General features: G+C 36.9%; 1 protein-coding gene across 4 annotated transcripts in view; it reads right to left on the reverse strand.

Moving 5' to 3' along the window:
* Positions 1-4,558: 4,558 nt before the first annotated feature.
* Positions 4,559-21,880, reverse strand: part of LOC126484042 (ribitol-5-phosphate transferase FKTN-like) — a 93,806-nt gene continuing 76,484 nt past the window's right edge. For all 4 annotated transcript variants that reach the window (XM_050107381.1, XM_050107379.1, XM_050107380.1 and 1 more), the window contains 2 exons: positions 11,462-11,720; positions 4,559-8,988 (listed from right to left, as the gene is read on the reverse strand). In XM_050107381.1, the coding sequence (XP_049963338.1) occupies positions 8,772-8,988; positions 11,462-11,720 (476 nt within the window). In that variant the 3' untranslated portion in view covers positions 4,559-8,771. The remainder of the gene's footprint in view (positions 8,989-11,461; positions 11,721-21,880) is intronic.

Here is a 21,880-nt window from a genome sequence, read left to right on the forward strand (position 1 = left end):
GTTCAATTTACATTTATATTTGTAGAGCTAACACACTTGCAGTTTACACTTTCCGCCATCTTATCATCTCACTGCATTACACCAACAATATCGTGCTTCTCACATCGTCACTCGTAAAATTCTTACAACATTTAAGCTGAGATATAGAAACGGACGTAAAAGTAGTCTACAGCATGCAGTTTGATGTGGAATAAGTGATTCCAACTACATGTGAAACAAGCACATTTTATTATCTGGAACTACTGTACAGAATTTGCAATAACTACAATTCTCAACAAAACATATTTCAAATACAACAAAATTATCACCATTAATTTAATTATTTTTGGTTCGCTGTAGACATAATAAAGTTCATATCCGGCACACGGATAAACGTAGACAGTTTCTCGTATTTTCGTCACTCAGATTGCCACGTAATAGTGACATTTAGTTTCATAATCGAAAAAAACCTTTCGCACATGTATGTCAATCCAGATATTGATATAACTTTTGCAGCCTCATTGTGGAGACGGGGAAACTATTCCCGAAGAAAACCTTCATAAAAAAATTTTGTCCTTTAAATGGGAATTACACTGCAGATCGATCAATTCCATTTGCAAATGCACTGGGGCACTTTCAACTGAAACGGCAAAGGGTCTAGAAAATAGTTCAAGAACAGATGTCAGACTGCAGTGTCCTGAAAACATTTACAAAATTATGCCTGTAGTTCCTCCAACGCAGAAACGAATTCGTCAGAAGTTGTGTTTTCTCTGACTTTAGAGACCGTAGGTAAATGGGCGGTATTCTTTGTCATGAGTTGTTCCTTCCACAATGCGAGTTTCTTATTAAATGCATCCACTTTTTTCATCAGATCAGAAATAAGCTCCTTCTCACATTGCAAAGGCGTTCAAGTGTGCAGTCAGATCAACTGAAAAGGAGAGGTCTGCAATCCATTTTGGATCTTCTAATTTTGACTCTGCCTTTCCTTTTTTCCTCCAGGAGCTCAACAATAGCGAGTCTTAAAATTGAAAAATCTCTCGAGGCATGACTCTTGACTTAACCAACGTATTTCCCAGTGGTAAATAACATCTCCCTACTCTTCGTTCAGTTTCATGAGGAACTGTTGAAACTGATGGTGTACTAAGCCATGCGACTTCAAAAAATTTACTGTTGTGACTACCAACTTCATCACGTGCTTCAAATTTGCATATTTAGCACAAAGAGCTTCTTGGTGTTCATAACAATGATTCTGTACAAATCTTACGTCAATCGTCCTAGTTTTTTATGCAACAATGCTACAAGCCTATTTTGAGCTCTCGAATTGCTGGCGGCGCTCCATCCATGGTGACTGAAACTAACATTTTCCAGTTCAGGTCAACGGCTTCAACTGCCTCTTCAGCTGCTTTTAGTAAGTCGGTACCCCCCGTTGTGTCTTTCATTGGTACTAAATCTAACAGTTCTTCCGTCATGTGCAAATTTGTGTCGACTCCATGAACATAAATCGCTAGTTGTTCTGTGTCCGAAATGTCGGTTAACTCGTCCAAAGCAATCGAGAATGCAATAAACTTGCAGGCACTATCAATTAACTGCCTGCAGACATCCGCTATTGTCTGTCTGGAAAGACTAATTTCACTAAACTTCTTTACTTCCAGTGGCATCAAGAGTTCCACCACATCAGCAATACACTTCTTGAGGAAAACACCACCACCGAAAGGCTTATTCGCTCTTGCAATTTTGAGCGCTATTTTGTAGTTTGCTCTTAAAGACAGGTTTGGTTGCACGCTAAAAAAAAATAAACAAAAATTGAGTGAACTCTAAATTCGAATTCTAACAACAAATATGTACCAATACAAACATCAGAAAAACAAAGATTTGTAAGGGGTACACATGTTCGGTCCATCTCGCTGCATAACACTACGTCTTCTTAATTCCGCCAACTTGTTTGGTCTATTAGCCCCAACTAAATCATTAAGTTCTTTGTGTGCGGTGTTATAATGCCGTTCTGTTGCAAATTTTCAGTGCCCGGCGAGTATGCGACTGCATAATAGACACTGAGAATTTTCATCTTCTCTTCGAAAAAATATTGCAATTCCCATTCAGCTCTTAAGGTTCGTGGTGTTATGTCACTACCTCGCCTCTTTGTGTGTGTGTGTTCCATTGCAACAACCACTGTTCAGTACTTATAAACTTCCTACGAATCGATAACAAATAGCGAGGAATAAATATGGCTGCCACTACAAATCAACTAACGCACCCTACGCCAGATGAAAAGATGTCGCATCGCACAGCTAGTCTAATGTCGCGCCATGCCGAGCAGTGCCGCGTAAGACCGAGGAAAGCCGAGTAGTGGCGAGGCGGATTGATCCCTGGACAGCACATCTGTACACGCGTGCAGTTTGGCATGCCGTGGCCGTCCCTGATGTATATGATGTGTCTGAACTTCCTCCACCTAACCACAGAAGTCTGGCTATATGAATAGAATACACAAGAAACCTTCAGTAACTGGTGTACATTATTTTGTGTTGTACATGATTTCTGTGGAATTATGACAAAAGCGATTATCAAAATGGAAAAGAGGTATTTACAACAATAGAGGCAAGCTATGTAGAAAATGGATGGGTGATTTTTTTCTTGTTTTCTTTTATTTCTTTACTGTTGTTGGTTTTCCTTCTTACTTGCACTGTAATAAAAATGCGTTGACTTCTGAATTTTGTCAGCCATAAACTGTACTCAGTCTGGATACTCATTAAACTATTACATCTGAATTAATCTTCATATCATAGATAAGGCATGCAATAATTTGGTACTGGAAGGCCTTGGGCAAACTTTTAACCATGGAAAAATCAGATATATATATATATATATATATATATATATATATATATATATATATATATATATATATATATATCATATATATCATATATATATATATATCATCTTTCTTTTTAGATATATATATATATATATATATATATATATATATATATATATATATATATATATATATATATATATATATCTAAAAAGAAAGATGATGAAACTTACCAAACAAAAGCGCTGGCAGGTCGATAGACACACAAACAAACACAAACACACACACAAAATTCTAGCTTTCGCAACCAATGGTTGCCTCGTCAGGAACCATTGGTTGCGAAAGCTAGAATTTTGTGTGTGTGTTTGTGTTTGTTTGTGTGTCTATCGACCTGCCAGCGCTTTTGTTTGGTAAGTTTCATCATCTTTCTTTTTAGATATATTTTTCCCACGTGGAATGTTTCCCTCTATTATATATATATATATATATATATATATATATATATATATTAGACACACACACAGAAGAGATACTGTTAAAGTCATGGTGCTTTATTTCCAATATGTAAAGTGCTTTATTTCCAATATGTAAACATTCAAGTATTACATACAATATGTTGCTGTTTAATGCACCAAGCTTGAAAGTTCACTCACCTATTTTTTAAATTAAACTCAGCAGTTAGGCTGGAAGTTACAACATTTCTTCTGAAAAGCAACACTATCTGCATAAAATAAACAAAAAGAGTATACAAAGAGACGTATTGCATTTGAAAGGCACACAGAATGGCTGAAAATTTTTTGTAGATATAACAGTATGCAAAACTCACTACAGATTTTTGCATACTCTGTGACTGCTCATAATTTGTTTGCATTTTACCGAGCACACACTACAACCATAGGGCTGAGTCACTGAGCACAATGAAATCTGTATACATAATTAAATGCCCTTCACTTATTCAGACAACACTTAAAATGGCTGCTTCTCCTCCTGAACCAGTACAGCTGCAAAAGCTTCATTCACTGCCATCTCTAGACAATTGTACAGGGTTCTCTCATACTTTATCATCTTTGTGTCATGATAGTGATACATCGATATTTTGGACAAGGAACAACACTACCTAAAAATATTATCTGCAAACAAGCAGCACACAATATAATTTTTGGCAATGTTCTAATTAATTCATTCCAAAGTATTTGTATACGAAATTTTCGGTCAGTTTTCATTAGTTGTTCTCTATAGGTGTGAGTAGTGAGAGGACTTTTATCTTCAAATTATAAAGTTCTTGTAATAAAAAAAAGTTTGAGGTGGGCATATTTTGGCTTAATAAATAGAAGACAATGATTGTCAACTAAATATAAGCATCAATGAGTATGATATCAATCATTATAATAATTAGGCATGTAATATTATAATATGGATGGCTTCTGATTTATTGTAAACAGGTAACATGACAACTACAAATTTCCTTAAAAATAAACCTTTATTTTGTAACAATATGTATAAAAATATCTTGAGTTTAGGAAAAAATGCCATTTTAAACGCTATGGTGTTATACCAGAGATTTTTTTATGGCTAAAATACACACAATTTGTTACAAAAGTAGCAAGGTGTTCTTTTTTGTTTTGCAGCTCCCCATTTGCCCGAGAGATGAGACAGGGGTAGGGGGGAGGGGGGTGGAGGAGAGAAGAGGAGCCAGGTGATGGCAGAGGGAAGGTCTGGGTGATAAATCATTACACTGTAGAAAATACTGCAACTAGCCAAAGGTTTTCTGAAATGATTTTATTACACCATTACTAGTTTCAGGCCTGAGCCCATCATCAGACGATAGCGTTGACTTCTTGCAAGTTTTACATGTGTGTCTTCCTGCAAAGCACTCCTTTACAGCCAGCTGCTGTGGCCTAGCAGTTCTAGGCGCTTCAGTCCGGAACCACGCTGCTGCTACGGTCGCAGGTTCGAATCTTGCCTTGGGCATGGATGTGTGTGACGTCCTTAGGTTAGTTAGGTTTAAGTAGTTCTAAGTCTAGGGAACTGATGACCTCAGATGTTAAGTCTGATAGTGGTTAGAGCCATTTAAACCCTCCTTTACATATAAAAAGACAGAGGTTTTGTCTTCTTTTACAATCCATACTGAGTCATGAACAGAACAAAATGATAAATCATTATGTGAAAGAACTTCTTCATTAAGCTCAACCCCTGTAATGGTAATTACATCTCTTGTTTTACACTTCCTTCAGCACAAAAAGGTACAAACTTCAATCAATGTCATGCAATTAAACTTTAGGAGAATGAGAACAAAAATAAAAAAGAGAGACATTTGTTAAGCACTGTGGAAGGAAGAAGAAATACCAAAAGCTGGGCAACCACAATAGTGAGGATGCTCAGAGACCACAGATTAATAACGACATACCATGGCCACACCGTCACTGCCCCCACATGACATGGGCGAAAACCATCACCTGTGATGAGATCTCTATAATGAAAATCGAAGTTGCACAATTAGCAGAAATAACAGCGAGGTTGCTTTTATAAAAGCTACAGCCACCATCCCAGTATGAAACCCATATCTTTTGGGAGCATACAATTTCCTTTCATTAGCAGGCACACAGAAAAATACAGCACATGAAGTTCTTCATGTGGATCCAGAAGCCAATCAAAAAAATCATTCACAGTTTTAGTGGAAATAGTATCAAGCATCATGCCGATCACCATAGCTGGATTAAAATGAAGGTAGAAGTGTCCTCTCATGTCCAAGTTAACTGAAGTGTGTGTGTGTGTGTGTGTGTGTGTAAGAGAGAGAGAGAGAGAGAGAGAGAGAGAGAGAGAGAGAGAGAGAGAGAAAAGAACTATGGTTTAGAAATCTTTCTGCAGGTGATATCCTAGATATCCTAGATAACTCGTAGCGACATCTGTCAGGCATTGTGTGCAAAATGCAGGATTTGCTGAACAGAGCAGCACTCCCAGTTAAAAGATGGGGTAGTATAAAAAGTGGATGGCTTTTAGAGTATAGAGACAATAGAATGTGCATGAGATAGCATTACTACATAAGAGTTCAGCATATCAAATTAAAGATACCGTCAAGATGAAGGCGATCAGCCCATGATGAAGCTCATAGCACAATTAGTTTAGCAGCTAGAAAGTGATGAATATATACAAGTTAATACAAAGTACAAAAATTAATAACTTTCATTGTATTAACTGCACAGAACTGCAAGATGGGTCAAAAGAAGTGTAATTCAATGTAGAAAACTGATCTACTATCAAAAATTATGAATTAATATTTACTATGATATTATTAGACATTTTTCATATTTTACCAGCAATTTCAATAAAAAAATATCATAAATGCTAATTACAAGTAAAAGAAAGAAAACAAATGTATCATGACAGAGTAGATCTAAAGACAAGCTGGGTGAGATGCAGTGACAAATGATGCACCTGTCTGATTTTAAGGAGGAGGAGGAAAGAAAGAAAAAGTCTTAAGCTGAATCAAAAAATGTGATCACAATTTTAATCACCCACAGCTCAGCACATACTTCCAATAACACCCGCCACATAAACGATTCTTTACCCTTCCTCAGCACATGAGAATATAACAACTTTATGCTGCAAAGAATGATTTCAATACTTTAAAGACTACAGAATAAATAATAGTTACAGAGAATTTATAAGCACATATCAAGACGCTTACTGGAAAGATTAATCATATTATTTAACATCTATGTAAACTGAAAAACTTTTACATGGTGAAGTGAAATGTAATTTTGATAGCACTGAGAAACAGTCATCAACTCAGGGTGACTGACATTCATGCCAGTGAGTGTTGTGATGCACTATGGGGAAATAAGACATGCTAGGAGATGATTGGTTATTGGAGTTATAGAAATTCTGTTAGTTTGTGCAACTTAAAAATATTCACGTTTGTGTTAGACCTAGAGAGATGTCGCACAGTCATCGGACTTCAGTCATTCAAGGTCATGGGGGAGTTTGATTTGGTATGGACAGCTTTTCTCTTTGATGACTCAAAGTTTGGACATCGAACATTTCATTTCAAATAATGTGGGAGTACAGCAGAAAACTGGACATTCATGTACTGATTAGTAGCCATACAAATTATAAGTGACTGGCAATGCATTAATCTATTTGAAGATTTAAGTCCAATGAATTTTGATAAACTTTTTCACTCAAAAGAAGATTCCTGTCACTTTATTTTGTTAAAAAAAAAGCATTCCTGTTCCAAGACTTGATGACTTTTTTAGATTATGGTGGGCATGTATGTAGAAGTGAGCACCTCCTCTGCGGGCCCCATAAATATTAGGTCAATAAACAGTTATTTTTTGAAGTCCCATTTCATGGGCAGTATTTTAAGCCATATGAACAATTTCGTGCTCTAACCCGCATTACTTAACAGTACTTTAAGAGATGAAGTAATGAAGTTATGTCATATTGCTGATTGTTACCGACATGTGACATAAAAATATAAGCCTAATTTCTAGTCTTCAGATCTGAAAGTCACAGAAGCCATTAAATTAAGGCATTTGGTACATTCCAGCTGCACCCTACCTCAAAGAGCAAATAAAATAATACTGTGAATAGCTGACCAACATCTTTTCATATTTGTATGAAGAGTAATCCACCTTAGATTGCTGAAAAGCATCATGTTGTCAAGCAATGTTTTAATTTATGACATACCTGCAGCATTGACGCTTAAGAGAGAGAGATACTGGAATAACAGAATCAAGGCACACAGACGGTTAGTCTTTGCACTGGAAAAATTGGAAATAACACTCACTCTTGGGCTATTTCATTTGCTCCTCACAGCCTAAATGTATCTCAAATTATACCATACAGTAATACAGAAAATATGCAGTTGGAGATAGCAAAGTTTCTTCTTGTTGTTGAAAATCATCCACTACTGATATGACAAACTGGAACAAAACACTTCAAATGATTCTCAATTGAGACAGATTTAGTAGGATGTAGCCTAACACAATACTTATTTTAAAGGTGGGTATTTTTGTTTTTTAAATAATTCTTATTACGTTCAGAAAAAAGATACCCATCATACGATATTATAATTTTGGAATGATGTCACTTGCACCTCTCGTATCGAAACAGATAAGGGAAACGAAAGCAAAGTAATATTTTCTTTATCTCAAATGCTTGAGAATTTGCAGTGCTGCTGGGAGTGGAAAATTCATTACGGTGCATAGTTTAACAGTACTTAGATACCTGTATGAAACAGTCTCCCCACCCCATATGCGCATACCACAGACGAAGAGGGGTAGCAAACTGTTTTTAACAAAATTGAATACACAACCTAAATTAGAAACAAATGACAGAACAATTTTCAGCACAAATATGCCAAGCAAAAAAAGCCCATGCACTCATTTTCATTCTACATGTGTAAATATACATAATCTTAAAGAACTGGTGTCCAGCAGATCCATTCAGTAAAAGTCAAGGTGATGAAAAAGCAGTACCTAATAGCTATGTGAATTAGAATCTATCAATCTGCCCATCACCAGCAGACTGAATTCACTTCTTGATGCAGATTACCACTACCAGCTATGATGTGAGGGTTTTTGAACTTTTATTATATAGTGAAAAACATGGGATAAATTTGCTGTCTGGCAAAAATGCTGCATCTGTGCTAAGTAATATGAATACCTTGGTTAACAATATTATGCAAAGGATAGACTGCTACTGACCATAAAAAGCTGTGCCTGTCTGCAACTCAATGTGTAATATTTAGAGTGAGTAGCAGTCTGACCTTTTCATAATACTGTTGATATTTCAACCTTCACTTTCCATTGTTACAAATTTACATTTCTTGTGGTTCCTTTTTTTCTTTTTCCAGAAAAGCATAAAGGCTTTTATTGAATAGATATAACTTCTCAAATAAGCACCTTCAGAAAATAACAATACTCCCTTTCAGACATTTAGTTCCACTCGGCCATCACGGCCCACTCGGAGATGTTTAATCATACACCTGAATCACATGCTGCCACTCCTGTACTGGCCACATACCATTCTCCCTAACATTTGGAGGGCTGCTCTTCCAGTCCCAATGAACTACAGGAATGCGCCAGTTCTTACCATAGTTGGCTTCAATATATGTTTCTGTTTCACAAGGTACACGAACTTTAAGTTCCAGAAATTCTGTCCAGCAGAGAGTAAATCGTGGAAAAATATATCTGAAACACAAAACAAGATTTCACTTATTCTTTTACTGAGTGATGGGCCAAAATTTCATGACCATTGCAGTATCTACGTATCTGTAAAAGCACATCACTGACATCATATGAATTGGAAGAAAAGGGAAATGGGTTACACTTAATATTCCTTTGACTTTAAGGTCATTAGAGAACAACAAGAAACCCCTTGAGTGGGAGGTCGGAAGTTCAATCTTTAGTACAGCTCATTTGAAAGTCTTGTGTTAATAATTATAACTGGAAAAATGTTAGCTGCTAATGACTCACCATTCACATCAAGAGAGTGACAGAAAAAGAGTGTCTGGGAGATGCAGATATCAACATTCTATGTGATGTATGTATTACACTTCACAAAATAGATATCACTGACCATCCAGAAATGTTCAAAATTAACAATTAACTTGCACCACGAACACCAAATGAAAAATGATGCATCAGAGTGATCAAAAATATTCACACCATAAAGACTGAAAGTGAAATACATGGGATTTACAAACCTTACAGGACATTCAGCTAAGTATCCACCCTTAAAGAATGCTTACTGGTATGATGGGATGCAACCAAATGTGAAACAGTTTGCTGTGAAGCTTAACATGAAACCAGCTATCTATTAAGGCATGGTGCGTATACTGTGATAATATATTTTACAGGCATGAAAAAAAATAACATGCAGAAGCTGAATTTGTCCAGTGGTTCCAGGTGGTATGAACTGCAATGTCACACACTTTCAGGAGGGATAGTTTGTTCTAAAGGAGTACGATTTTTACACACAGATCAGGAAACAGCCAAAAGCAAGTATTTTTGCCAGCTATTGGTCAAAAGCAGTGCTCATACCATAGCTGCAGTCCTCTTACGGCCATTTCCCACTCTTGCTTGCTGTCACATGCCCTATTTCCCCTGTAAGATACTGCACGAGAAAAAAATCGTAGAGGATAGAGCACCTCTAATTTTTTACAGCACAATAAAAAGCTTTTCAGCCAATTTACCATTGAGATTAACAGTTGGCATAATTGTATACTAACGTGTTAAGGTATTGATGTTAGTTGATCTTCATACAACTCTCTTGGTACCTCTAATTTCCAGGTTCCTTTCATATGCATTTCCTCATCAAATCCCAATTGGTCGGAGTTGAAAACAAATTCCTTACTGAATGATGGGATAAGTTTGTTCATCTCATATACAAATTTTGGGGCCAATCCTGTAGTTTGCTCTATGTCAAATTGATGCATTGTTTGAAATGTCAGTATTTTATGTCTTCCAATTCTGTAGTGCTTTTTGAAGTTAAGCACCCATCCATTGCTTCCCTTGGAATCACTGTAATCTATGTTGCACTCAATTTGATGTGCATAATGCATTAGGTTACTATCATGCACATCCTCTAAAATGTATCGAGCATCCCTGAAATGTGCAGAAACCATTTTTGCCACAAGTGCGCCTTGTCCACCTTTGACTATCTGTAGTTTTTCTTATGCACTAGTGGCCACATTGCTGTGGACATAATCGAAATCTGTTCACAATTGTTTTTCTTTTTTACAATGCTGGGAACAATCTTCAATGTATGTAATTACATTTAGTGCCCACTCCTTGGACAGCGATTGTCCTTTACTATGTTTCACTGGAGACAGAATTTGTGGCTCTCTGTCTGGCAAGGATTATGAATTACACAGCTAGACACCTGCTTCAATATCACTTTCACTTGTTATGCAAGTATCATCATCATCATCGTTGAACTCCTCATGTACATCGTCCGCACAGTCGAGCGTATACGACATCAAACATTTCACCGACTCACCTTGCAGAAACACTAATATTTCATCTGCTACTTCTTTCTCACTCTGCGAAATACCTTGGGTTCCTTTCTATTGAAATGTCAATTTTGTCAACTATTGTTGTAGATATAATACAATGTTTGCCTTGTTTATTGTTGTCATTGCTCTGCTTTGTATCATCTCCACTAGTACTGTAGCACTCTTGTGAGTTAATCTTTGACTAAGAATATCAACTAAGCTCCAAGCCTCATGCTGTGCTCGGCATTGCATACCTCCAGTTCTGCCTCCTGTTGACAGTAGCAGCCAACAGTGTGGTTGCATGGTAGACAATACGTAGGGCCTCACACTCAAGGGGTTGTCTGTGAGAGCAAGTGCAGGGGAAAATGGTGTGAAAGGAACTTTGCCATATTCTCACTGAAGAAACCACCATGATATTCACTGTAATGCATTTAGCCATATCAATGGAATGATACTCTGTAAATAGAGGCTTTAAAAGTTAGTGTAACACAATAGGTGACTTGTTAGTCATTAATTAAAAAATTAGTGAAGACAACAATGAGTATTTGTCATCAATTTGCCAACAAGAAAATAAAACTAAGAAAGTAATTAAACAGGTGGAAAAGCAAGGAGGCATGAAACTCACAAATAGCCACCAACAGAAAATTTATTTTAACTGCTTAACTCACTTGAACTTCTTTCCAGTTTTTGCTTGTGTCCCACCATTCCAAACCCAATACTCTTCCTCGTAGAAAAAGAAAATATCTAATTTGATATCTCCAGTTTTAAATGATATTTCAAGACTGTCATTAATCTTTCCAAACCAATGCTTGAGAGTAAAACCGTGGGACAGAAACTCTGTTACAATCTTTTCATTGTAATCTGTGATAAATATTCCAATATCCACATCCCTGCCATAAGGTATTATGTCACATTGTCGTAGGTAGCCTGAAAAATTACAGTCAGCTGTAATAATAAAACAAAAAGGAGGAACTCAACAGTCTTAATTTAAAAAAAAAAGAGTAATTTGGTACATCTAATGTGTTAACTTCACTGCAAGGTTAGTTCTAATACACCAACATATGCCTACTTCCCCTCTACCACTGTGTGTGTGTGTGTGTGTGTGTGTGTGTGTGTGTAAGAGGGTGAGATTAAAAAACGTACATATGTTACTAAATGGACACACTGAATGCTTGCTGTATATGAAACACACATTATTGTTTAATGACACTTCTCTAACACCATTTCCTAGCTGCAATACACTGAAAAAACACAAATATTTTCAAATATATAGGTTGACTTTGAAGAAAACTTTGCATAGCCATCTTTTTGAGTACAGTCAATGAGTTGATATGTGTGGACTATGAGCAGAATGGTTGATGATTTGACTAAAAACTGGTGGCAGCTGGGAGAAAGCCTTCCTTGCTTTCCCATAACGTGCTCAGAAATCCAAAGTAGAAGGAACACAGGCAGAAATAATGCAAAGTGTAGTAATTGGTACTGGGATAAAAGTAAAGCAAATCAAGCAAAAATCGAACAATAACAATAATCTCTTCTGCTTTGTTTTTAAAATTCTTGCCTTTCACTTAGATTCAGTAAACCTTCTGGAAGGCCTAGGTAGGTTTGTAAACTGCACCTTAACCTCTTCTGAGTGGTGTGCTTGTTTCCAAGCTATTCTGAAGACTTTCGTACCGGTGCATCAGCAGCATGGTGAATTATATTACTTTCAGGCACTTGTCATTCTACTAGTTGCACCCAGATCCCTGGAGTGCAACATTTATGATGGTAGAACATACTAAGAGATCTATGACACAGAATGATTAGTGGCAGCACTGAGGTTTGTGCTCTCAAGTACGTCTAGCATGTATAGAAGTTTTAAAACATCTGAAAAATTTTGAACTGAGAGCAGGCTGAAGAGAATAAAACACCACATAACGTACATTTACATCCACACAAAGTCAGGATAGGCAGAGCAGCTGCACAATGAGTTTAGTGAGAGTCTCTTCACGTAATGTGTCATTAGGGGCAAGTGCAGGTAATGTTTATATAGTATGTACACTATTATAGTGACTGTTTGGAAGCCAGTGGTGAAGATGAGAAGAAAGGTGCTTTACGTGTCTCTAAGAAGGGTGACTATATATTCTTTAGTTCTCACCTCCATTGAGATCATTCTTTCGGTGGAAATTGTAATGTTTTACGATAGAATGTAGTAAACCGATATGAATTGAGACACCGACTGTGAAGGTGCTGTCAATTTAGAAATTTGCTAAATTTAAAAATATTCACTAGACAACAGTTCCATAAGCCAAAACCAGTGAAAATAAATAACAATCTAAGTGAAGGAAAAAATGCTGCATTCACTCAAAAGTATTATTTTTCTTTCTTTTCAGTTTTGTCAAGGTGAAGAACTTATTGTGGGCAAAATAGCGACAGGATGATTTCCTTAGGGAAACTGCATAACCCATAGTTTTAACAAAAATAGCCATCATATGGTCAGGTGGTTTTGGTCTGTATTTGTTAGCTTCTTGAGTTCATACTGCTGCATATAGCTTTTATAAGTTTTCTGGGGTGAGAAATGCAGGTTTTGAGGAAAGTACACATCTGAAACTTCACTACCAAAGTCAGGGTGTGCATCGGCACTTTTTACCTACTGTGTTAGACATCACTGTTTCACGCTTCCTGAATTGCAAATTTAGATCCTCAGTAAATGAGGTACAAATAGTGATGTTTGCACGGGTTCAATTTTTTTTCTTTTGCTTTAGTATAAGTATCATTTTTTAAGGTATACTGAACATGAAAAAAAATCGTAAGGGGTTGAGCACCTCCAACTTTTAGCAGCACAATAAATAGCTTTCTGGCCAATCAACAATTGACATAATGTGTTAAGCCATTGATCTTCAGACAACTCTCTTGGTACCTCTAACTTCCAGGTTCCTTTCATATGCATTTCCTCTTAAAATCCCAACTGGTCGGAGTTGAAAGCAAATTCCTTACTGAATCATTGGATAAGTTTGTTTATCTCATATACAAATTTTTGGGCCAAACCTGCAGATTGTTGTGCATCGTCAAGTTGATGCTTTCTTTGAAATTTCAGTATCTTATGTCTTCCCATTCTGCAGCACTGTTTGAAGTTAAGCAACCATCAACTGCTTCCCTTGAAATCACTGTAATCAATGTTGCACTCGATTTGATGTGAAGAATCTAGTTTTTGACACAAGTGTGCCTTGTCCACCTTCGAATATCTGTAGTTTTTCTTATGCACTACTGGCCATATTTCTGCAGACATATACAAAATCTGTTCATAATTGTGTGGTTTTTTTTTTTTTTTTTTTTTTTTTTTTTTTTTTTTTTTCCTACTACTAAGCTGCGAATGATCTTCCATGTACGTAAATATGTTTACTACCTGCTCCTTGGACAATGACTGTCCTTTATTACGTTTCACTGAAGACAGGATTTGTAGCTCCCTGTTTGACAAGGATGATGAATTACATGGCTAGACACCTGCTTCAATACCACTTTCACTTGTTACACAAGTATCGTCATCACTGTACTCCTCATGTACACTGTCTGCACAGTCGAACCGTATATGACCCCACAAATTTCACCGACTAATCTTGCTCACATCTTGCATCTTGTACACTGGAGATGAACAAGTACCAACATTGGGCAGTTTCACTGCATTGGTTTCTCTTTCACATAACTGTTGTATATGCGGAAGATGGGCCACATCTGAAGCAGCACATCCCAGTTGGAATTTATGACTTCACTTTGAGGCTAATATATCCCATTGTTATATGATCCAGCAGCACTGTTTCAGTGAATTTAAAAATAAATGCTGCTGTTTTAACCAATTCATCACTTATGCTATTCGTAAGATTTTGGATATCAACCAACTGTCCTTTTGTCCATTCACCTTTTAATTCTTCTTCTAGTAGTCCGTGATGGCTTACATGATAAGACCCATGCTATAGTAGAGGGGATTATGAAGCTTTTCCTGTAGGATACTTTCCAAGTTATTTTACTGCTTGGAGTTTGGCAGCCTATAGGGAAATGGTTATTTATATCAGTTAAGACTCATTTCTTAAACATTTCACAGATTTTAATGTACCAGCTTTTCCACCATAAGACCTTTAGCGTGTCAGAGTGTGACATTTTCAAGGCTGTTTCTATTCAACAACTACCCTATCCATAAAGTGCTTATCACAATTTGAGGCTGAGGTTTTTGTTTTTTATAAACGATGTATGATCTTCCTAATTTGAGCATTACACAGTAGTGTGAAAAAGTACTGGTTTGGTCGCACAATAGCAAGATCTATAGTGCCAGTACTAAAATTTTATGAAGGATTGTGGATAAAAATGACAGAATTATAAAATGCAACAAGAATTAATATACAATTTACCTTTATCTGGGCCCACAGCATGATATAAAAGTCTTGTAATAATACATAAGTCGGTTGCTTCACTTGTATTTCTTTGCTGCAATAAGCCTATTTCACTACAACTGCCATTGTCAAGCTGAGATGGCAGATATGTGTGCATGAGGTGTGCTTGCTTCTGTGAATGTTTGTGTGTGTGTGTGTGTGTGTGTGTGTGTGTGTGTGTGTGTGTGTGTGTGTGTTCTGAGGGAGGCTTTGGCCAAAAGCTACATGTGTAACAATCTTTTCATTGTGCCTGTCTGCAGCTCAACATGTCTACTTCATGGTGTGTAGCGATCTATTCTTTTTCTTATATTGGTATTATATTGTTCAGGTACACAGAATTTTATCATCATTTGCTTAAAATTTTGTAGTTACATGTTATGGCTATATGCTGTGTGTATTACATCCAGTTATTCTTGGTTTTACTTATGGCCAACATATAACTGTGAGTTAAAAAAAAAAAAAAGCAGAAAGCCTGGAATTAACGGAACATAAGTGTGACTTGTGCTTTAAACCTTCATTTAATTGTTTTTTGTTTCTTTTTTGTCAGAATTCATGATAAAAGTTCAACAAAACATGACAACCTATTGTTTCATGATTGAGTAGCAGAAAAATGAACTATTATGTAGGTTTTACTAGCAAGTAAAGTTAAATCTTTTACTTTGTGAAAAATCTGTAAATTTTTAGGGCTGTTCCAGGTTCCCACATTAAGTGAGGCATTTTCAGTAAATATCTGTTGTCTCTGGAGTCTTTTCCTAGTTAGTAAGGAACAGTACAGCCACCAGTTTCTATACATAGCTTTACTTGGAGGTACACGTTTCGATTTTCCATCATCTTCAGGCTCCTTAGTGCCAGTACATTTGTTTCTCTATGCATCTTGGCATTTGGCCAAAGTTCTGTTGTTGGAAAATAGTATCTTGTATCCTGTTCGGCATTTTTATCATGATCCAGCATATTTCAGTGATGATACAGCACTCCACTTCTTGCTGAAAGGCACAGTGAGTAATCCAAAAGGTACCAATATCATAAATGTGAAGGTAACTCTCTCTGTCTGCCACCTCCTCATGGCAGAAACACTGAATCGAATTTGATGAAGCATGGTATGGAGATAGCTTGAACCTTGACGAAGAATATAAACTACAGCAGAGTCCCGTTAATCCGAACCCCGGTAATCCGAATGTTCGGTTAATCTGAACATGAAAAATGTTAGGCATAACAATGAAAGAAAAGCTGTCAAACTTACTAAAATACAGCGGATATTTTATCCCTACTTTTTAGATGACAAAAACTATTTTCTTTGGCGTAATGAAGACAGTCTGTTATATGACGCTTAGTTGCGCCACCGTCTCATAAACATAAAATCAGCATGTGTAGCAGTGGGCTGTTGCTCCAAATAACGTAGCATGAGGTCAAGGGCTTCTGCTGCATCACTGTGTGGCACCAGCTCTCCTCTGTCTCTTTCAGGCTCATTGTCACTTCCGTCACAGCAGTCCACTTCTTCCTGGTCTTGACTCACAGCAGCAACTAAATCAGCGTCAGTAAGGTTCTCCACACATGCCCCATCCACTGCCATCCATTCGTCTATGTCTCCTTCACTAGCTTCTTCACATCCTGGGATTGTCTGTATCATTTGTAATAGATTTTACTCTTCATTTTCAACTAGGTTGTCCTGAAATTCAAAGGATGTCCACAGTTTTCTCCACGATTTTCTCAGAGTATTTTCTGAAACATTCTGCAATGCCTCAGCGGCCCAATAAACAACATCCTTCACTTTTTTTTGTCCACTAAAGGAATGCTTCCATCATGGATCAGCATTCTTAAAAATTGTTTTCTGTAAATCAGTTTTAATGTTTGTAGTACGGCCTTGTCCATCGGCTGTAAAAGTGGTGTAACATTCGGTGGCAAAAACTTCCCCACAATTTCTCCATTACATATTTCCTCAGTGCTGGGGTGAGAAGGCGCATTATCAATCAAAAGGACTGGATGGGGAGACAAATGATTTTCCTTAGAAAACTGTCAAACAGAGGGAACAAACTGGCCGTGAAACCATTCTCTGAACAGCTTACCATCCAACCATGCTTTTTTTTGGTTGCAATAATATACGGGCAGGAACTTCACATTCCAGTTTAAAAGCTCTGGGCCTAGCAGATTTGCCGATCAGCATTAAAGGCAGCTTGTGATTACCAGAAGCTTTGCTGCATGCTAATAAAGTCACACGATCTTTGCACATTTTACAACCAGAAGCATGGTCTTCTGCTTTTGATGCCAAGCTTTTTGTTGGCAATGCCGCAAAATTAAGGCCAGTCTCGTCAGCATTATAAATTTGTTGGGGAGAATACCTTCCTTCTATTATCATTTTTTCAGACTCACACAATTATTCCTTCACTGCATCACGGTCAGAAGAAAGCTTTTCTCCAGTAATTGTTAGCTGACGGATTCCATGACTTTTTTGAATCTGTCCAACCAACCCATACTCGCACTAAAAGACTCATCACCATTCATTAACTTGTTCAGGTAAACACCCTTCTCCTGAACCAGTGCTCCACTCAAAGGAGTTCCCCTCTCTCTTTCTTGTGTAAACTGAAGGAAAAGAGCTTCATCCATTTTATTGTACTGGGACTGTTTCACAGACTGCCAAATTTCGAGTGTTTTTCCGGAAGACGTTGCACAGGACTGTTCAAGCGTCTCTCAGTTCTTCTTCCAATCACAAATGGTTGCTTTACCAACACCCAGTTCCACTGCCAGTTTAGATACATTCTCACCACTGTCTATTTGCTTCAAAGCGTTCAGTTTTTCTTTGAGAGATAAAGTCGTACGTTTCCGTTTACTCATGACGAAAATACGTACACCACTACACCTGAACGAATAGAATACAACTGTTACGCATGCCAGCAATCGATAACTAACATAACCAAGCACTTTGCAAGCCAACTGGCAGTGCACTGACCTCAGCCACTACAAAGGTCTCAACAATGCACAACAACAAGGGCACGAAGTGGGAGTAAGCCATTGTTCCCACACTTGTTTCCATTTGTTACCATGGTGTATCTACTTATCTATTTGGTATACTTAATTCTAGAAACTCATCATCGTAATTCTGGCTAATCCAAACAAATCGGTAATCTGAACAAGATCCAGTCCCAATTAGTTTGAATTAATGGGACTCTACTGTACTTAAAAACAAATTAAATCAGCTTGCATTAGTGATGATGATAATAATAATAATAATAATAATAATAATAATAATAATAATAATAATAAATCCCGTGGAGGCCCGGGAAAAGAATAGGCCTCCGGTATGTTCCGCCAGTCGTAAAAGGCGACGAAAAGAACAAACCGCTAATAGGGCTAACCTCCCTTTTAGTGTGATTACTTGGTTCAGGACAGAACTAAAGAAGCCTCGGACAAGCGCCGTCATGGTCGGGGACGACGCTTGAACCCTATGCCTACCCACAATGGTAACGACACTGCTAGCCAACTGGAAAATGATTTAAATCCAAATAGAGGTGTTTTGCAGGATATGCTTCCTGCAACCACCCTAGAAGGAAAACAAAGACAGAGGATGAGATGGTCAGATGAAGTTAATTGACACCTCATGTTCTGTTATTACCAAGCAACAAACCTAGGAACCAACACAACTGGATACAGATCACAAGTATACACAACATTTATTACCAGATACCCAGAATTAAAATTTTTAACAGAACAACAACTAGCTGATCAGATCCGTGTAGTAATAAAAAATAACAGGATACCCCAGTCAGAATTATAAAACATCAAACAACAAGTACAACAAATACTGGAACAAAATAATGTGCAATCAGAAGAAGAAGAAAATACAGTAATGGACTCAAACATCCCAGAGAAAACAAACAAAGAACAAAACGTGTCAATTACACAATCAGAGGAAAACGACATCTTAAGACAGCCACCAGAACAAGCACAAATAGAACACGAAGTGACACACATATTAGATATAGAAGAGAAATTTCAGCTGACATATATAGAATACAAAGACACAAATACAGACATTAGACCAATCTTGCATAGACCACCAAATAACCCACAAGTCGAAACGACAATAACAACTATCAACACAATCATACACAACAAAATAAATGAAAATACAACTATGGAAGAGTTACAACTACTGGTTTATGTAGGTGCACTCACTACACTAAATATACACACTAGGCAGAGATCAGAACCAACCAACACACAGAAGAAACCCACAAAACCAGCATGGCAACACAGGCTACAGATCAGAATAGAAAAACTGAGAAAAGACATCGGACAGCTAACACAATTTATAAGAAATGAAATATCAGACAAAAAACGAAAAAGGTTAGGTAAAATCTCACAACAAGAAGCAATAGAGCAATTAGATGCACATCTGGAGCAACATATGGTCAAACCCGGTACAACATAACAGGCATGCACGGTGGATACAAGCAGAAACAGACTCATACAAGATGATACCACAAATGCCTGAAGTGATAATTTTGCAACATGAAGTCACCCGAGCAATTAATTCTACGCACAATTGGAAAGCCCCTGGAAATGATAAAATAGCAAATTTCTGGCTAAAGAAGTTCACCTCAACACATTCACATCTAATTAAATTATTTAACAGTTACATTGCAGACCCATACACATTCCCTGATACACTTACACATGGAATAACTTATCTGAAACCTAAAGATCAAGCAGACACAGCAAACCCAGCTAAATATCGCCCCATAACGTGCCTACCAACAATCTACAAAATATTAACTTCAGTCATTACACAGAAATTAATGACACATACAACACAGAACAAAATTATAAATGAAGAACAAAAAGGCTGCTGCAAAGGAGCACGAGGATGTAAAGAGCAACTGATAATAGATGCAGAGGTGACATATCAAGCTAAAACTAAACAAAGGTCGCTACACTACGCATACATTGATTACCAAAAAGCTTTTGATAGTGTACCCCACTCATGGTTACTACAGATATTGGAAATATACAAAGTAGATCCTAAATTGATACAGTTCCTAAACATAGTAATGAAAAACTGGAAAACCACACTTAATATCCAAACAAATTCAGATAATATCACATCACAGATTAAGCGTGGAATATACCAAGGAGACTCATTAAGTCCTTTCTGGTTCTGTCTTGCTCTGAACCCACTATCCAACATGCTAAATAATACAAATTATGGATATAATATTACTGGAACATACCCACACAAAATCACACATTTGCTATACATGGATGATCTAAAACTACTGGCAGCAACCAATCAACAACTCAACCAATTACTAAAGATAACAGAAGTATTCAGCAATGATATAAATATGGCTTTTGGAACAGACAAATGTAAGAAAAATAGCATAGTCAAGGGAAAATACACTAAACAAGAAGATTACATATTGAATAACCACAGTGACTCCATAGAAGCGATGGAAAAAACAGATGCCTATAAATATCTAGGATACAGACAAAAAAATAGGAATAGATAATACAAATATTAAAGAAGAACTAAAAGAAAAATATAGACAAAGACTAACAAAAATACTGAAAACAGAATTGACAGCAAGAAACAACACAAAAGCTATAAATACTTATGCTATACCAATATTGACCTACTCATTTGGAGTAGTGAAATGGAGTAACACAGACCTAGAAGCACTCAATACACTTACACGCTCACAATGCCACAAATATAGAATATATCACACACATTCAGCAACAGAAAGATTCACATTAAGCAGAAAGGAAGGAGGAAGGGGATTCATCGACATAAAAAACCTACATTATGGACAGGTAGACAATTTAAGAAAATTCTTTCTAGAACGAGCAGAAACTAGCAAAATACACAAAGCAATCACTCATGTAAATACATCGGCTACACCACTGCAATTTCATAACCACTTCTACAACCCTTTAGATCACATAACATCAACAGATACGAAGAAAGTAAATTGGAAAAAGAAAACACTACATGGCAAGCACCCATATCATCTAACACAGCCACACATCGATCAAGACGCATCCAACACACGGCTAAGAAAAGGCAATATATACAGTGAGACGGAAGGATTCATGATTGCAATACAGGATCAAACAATAAACACCAGATATTACAGCAAGCATATTATTAAAGATCCCAATACCACAACAGATAAATGTAGACTTTGCAAACAACAAATAGAAACAGTAGATCACATCACAAGTAGATGTACAATATTAGCAAATACAGAATACCCCAGAAGACATGACAATGTAGCAAAAATAATACCTCAACAACTTGCCATAAAACATAAACTAATAAAACAACACGTTCTCACATACAAGTATGCACCACAAAATGTACTGGAGAATGATGAATACAAATTATACTGGAACAGAACCATTATAACAGATAAAACAACACCACATAACAAACCTGACATCATACTCACCAATAAAAAGAAGAAATTAACACAACTAATCGAAATATCCATACCCAATACAACAAAAATACAGAAGAAAACAGGAGAAAAAATTGAAAAATACATCCAACTGGCTGAGGAAGTCAAGGACATGTGGCATCAGGATAAAGTTGACGTTATACCAATTATACTATCAACTACAGGAGTCATACCACACAATATCCACCAGTACATCAATGCAGTACAGCTACATCCAAACGTATATATACAA

This window comes from Schistocerca serialis, chromosome 6, assembly GCF_023864345.2.
Source record: "Schistocerca serialis cubense isolate TAMUIC-IGC-003099 chromosome 6, iqSchSeri2.2, whole genome shotgun sequence".
In the NCBI taxonomy this organism is placed as follows: Eukaryota; Metazoa; Arthropoda; class Insecta; order Orthoptera; family Acrididae; genus Schistocerca; species Schistocerca serialis.